The sequence below is a fragment of the Gavia stellata genome, chromosome 3, assembly GCF_030936135.1.
Source record: "Gavia stellata isolate bGavSte3 chromosome 3, bGavSte3.hap2, whole genome shotgun sequence".
In the NCBI taxonomy this organism is placed as follows: Eukaryota; Metazoa; Chordata; class Aves; order Gaviiformes; family Gaviidae; genus Gavia; species Gavia stellata.
This window is the reverse complement of record NC_082596.1, coordinates 1,232,487-1,234,793: the sequence shown is the minus strand read 5'-3', so window position 1 is coordinate 1,234,793 and position 2,307 is coordinate 1,232,487. Positions and strand designations below refer to the sequence as shown.

Below are 2,307 nucleotides of genomic sequence, written 5' to 3'. Positions count from 1 at the left end.
TCCCTCACACACTTCTCCTGACACCTTCTTCTCCGCAGTCAACAAGGTGAGCCTGAAACCCCTTCCCCTCCTTCTCCTCACCCACTTAGCCCATCTTTTCCAGCACGCTCTGACCCCACACTCAGCAGTCCTGACGCCTCCCCAACACCATGCTCCCCACAGTCCCACACCACGCCTCCCCAATCCCTCACCCTCCTGTAACACCACTCCTCGCACCCCCATTCCCCTCCGCTTCCTCAACACCCTCTCTTCCAGGGACCCTCCACACCACAGACATGGCCTGCTACGACCTCTGCCGCCCCTGCGGACCCACCCCGCTGGCTAACAGCTGCAACGAGCCCTGTGTCAGGCAGTGCGAGGACTCCCGCGTCGTCATCCAGCCTTCCACCGTGGTCGTCACCCTGCCAGGACCCATCCTCAGCTCCTTCCCACAGAACACCGCCGTCGGATCCTCCTCATCCGCTGCCGTGGGCAACATCCTCAGCTCCCAGGGAGTGCCCATCTCCTCCGGTGGCTTTGGCTACGGCTTCGGCTTTGGAGGCCTGGGCTGCTTCGGTGGCAGGAGAGGCTGCTACCCCTGCTAAGGGCCCTCGCCACTACCCCTGACACCAAACACCGACACCCAGGAAGCCACAGCATGGATTGAGGATGCACTTCTGGCCCTTCCTGGCATATCGACCTGCTATCCACAGCTCCTCCTCTCAAGGCAGCAAGCAAGGAAGGGGTCTGTCATGGATCTCCTCCTCTTCTCTCACCTCCTTCTTTGCACCTCACACCAGCTCCCCTCCACATGGTGCTCCTGCATTTTCACTCTTTTGCCTCAATAAAATTCTCCTGCATCCCAGCGTGAAATGCCTCCACTTCCTTTCTTCTCCCAAGGCTATTCCAACTTCACCTAAGAAAAAAAAGGGCATAAAATTCCATCAGGGTTGAAGGAAAGGGTCAACAAGACCTCTCCTACGAAATATGCCACCACCAACATCGGTGCCCCGTGGCTTCCAGAACATTATGCAAGCCCACCACTTGCGCAAAGGCTTTGACGCAGTAATGCTCGCCTTCGTACGCCTCTCACAAACTCTACCCGGGCCAGCACACCCTTGACTAACTCTCTTCCCTACAATGACTCTCCCGCCCTCCCAGCCAACAGAATCACAGAATCATGTAGTTCGGCAGGAACCTCTGGATATCATGTGCTTCAACCCCGTTGCTCAAGTACGGCCCCCTACAGCAGGTTGTCTGGGGCCATGGCCACTCGGGTTTTCAGTATCTCCAAGGACAGAGACTCCACCACCTCTTTTACTCTTGGACCACCCTCACTCTGGAAAAGCCTTGCCTTCTTTGGCCATGGAGTCCCATCTCTTTTCGCTTGTGCACATGGCCTCTTCTCCTGACACTGATGACAAGCCTCTGGGCCCAGCCCTTCAGCCACTTTGCACTCCCCCTCACTGGCCACTTACGCAACCCATACTTTCTCAGCTTCTCTAGGAGCACGTAGTGGGAGACACTGACAAAGGCTTCATTCCAGTACAGCTCAACAACAGCCACTGCTTTCCCCTCATCCAACACCCAGTCACTTCAACCTTGAAGGCACAGAGTTCAGTCAAACACCATTTTCCCTTCATAAATCCATGCTGACTGCTCTCCAGCACCTTCTGGCCCTTTCTGGGCTTGGCAGGGCTTTCCGGAAGGATTTCCTCAATCACCTTCCCCAGAAATGAGGTCAAGCTCACCAGCCTCTACTTTCCACGATCCTCCATCTTGACCTTCTTCAAGATACAAGCTCTCTACCAGTCTTCAGGAACTGCTCCAAGGCACATCACCATTCCAAGACAATGAGCACCGGCCTCCCAAGGCCATCAGCCCTCTCCCTTGGAATTCCTGGCTGCAACCCATCAGGCCCCGTGGGCTTACGGACACCCAGTCGCACAGCACTCTGTCTTACTTCCCTTCATCTTCCTCAGCAACAAGCACTGCTCACCTGACAAACAGCCTGAAAAACACTCACCTCAGTTCAATCCAGGCAGGCCTGGCCATTCATCAACCCTTTGGCATGCACCCACCACCACCAGGGCCTCGGCTCTCCGGCCACGTGCTGCATGCTCACCTACAACTCCCCTCGGCAATCTCCAAATTCTCTTTCTGCGTCTCAAACACTATGCAGGGAAAGAATCTCACCCCTCGGCACTCACCTCAAGTAAAAACCCCAAAGGCCCTCGCTCACCAGGGCTCCACTCCTCCTCTGCCTCTTGCCACACTCATGGGCTCTCCAGAAACTCATCTGCCCTTGCAGGGTGCCCCATATACAAT

General features: G+C 56.0%; 1 protein-coding gene across 1 annotated transcript; it reads left to right on the top strand.

The window, feature by feature from the left end:
• On the top strand, window positions 1-584 carry LOC132322101 (feather keratin-like). Its single transcript, XM_059836323.1, has 2 exons — window positions 1-35; window positions 248-584. The coding sequence occupies exon 2, from the start codon at window positions 276-278 to the stop codon at window positions 582-584; it is 309 nt and encodes a 102-aa protein (XP_059692306.1). The 5' UTR covers window positions 1-35; window positions 248-275.
• Window positions 585-2,307: the final 1,723 nt, after the last annotated feature.

Bases quoted from the DNA above. Each gene is read 5' to 3' on its own strand.
- LOC132322101 (XM_059836323.1), top strand. From the start codon at position 276: ATGGCCTGCTACGACCTCTGCCGCCCCTGCGGACCCACCCCGCTGGCT.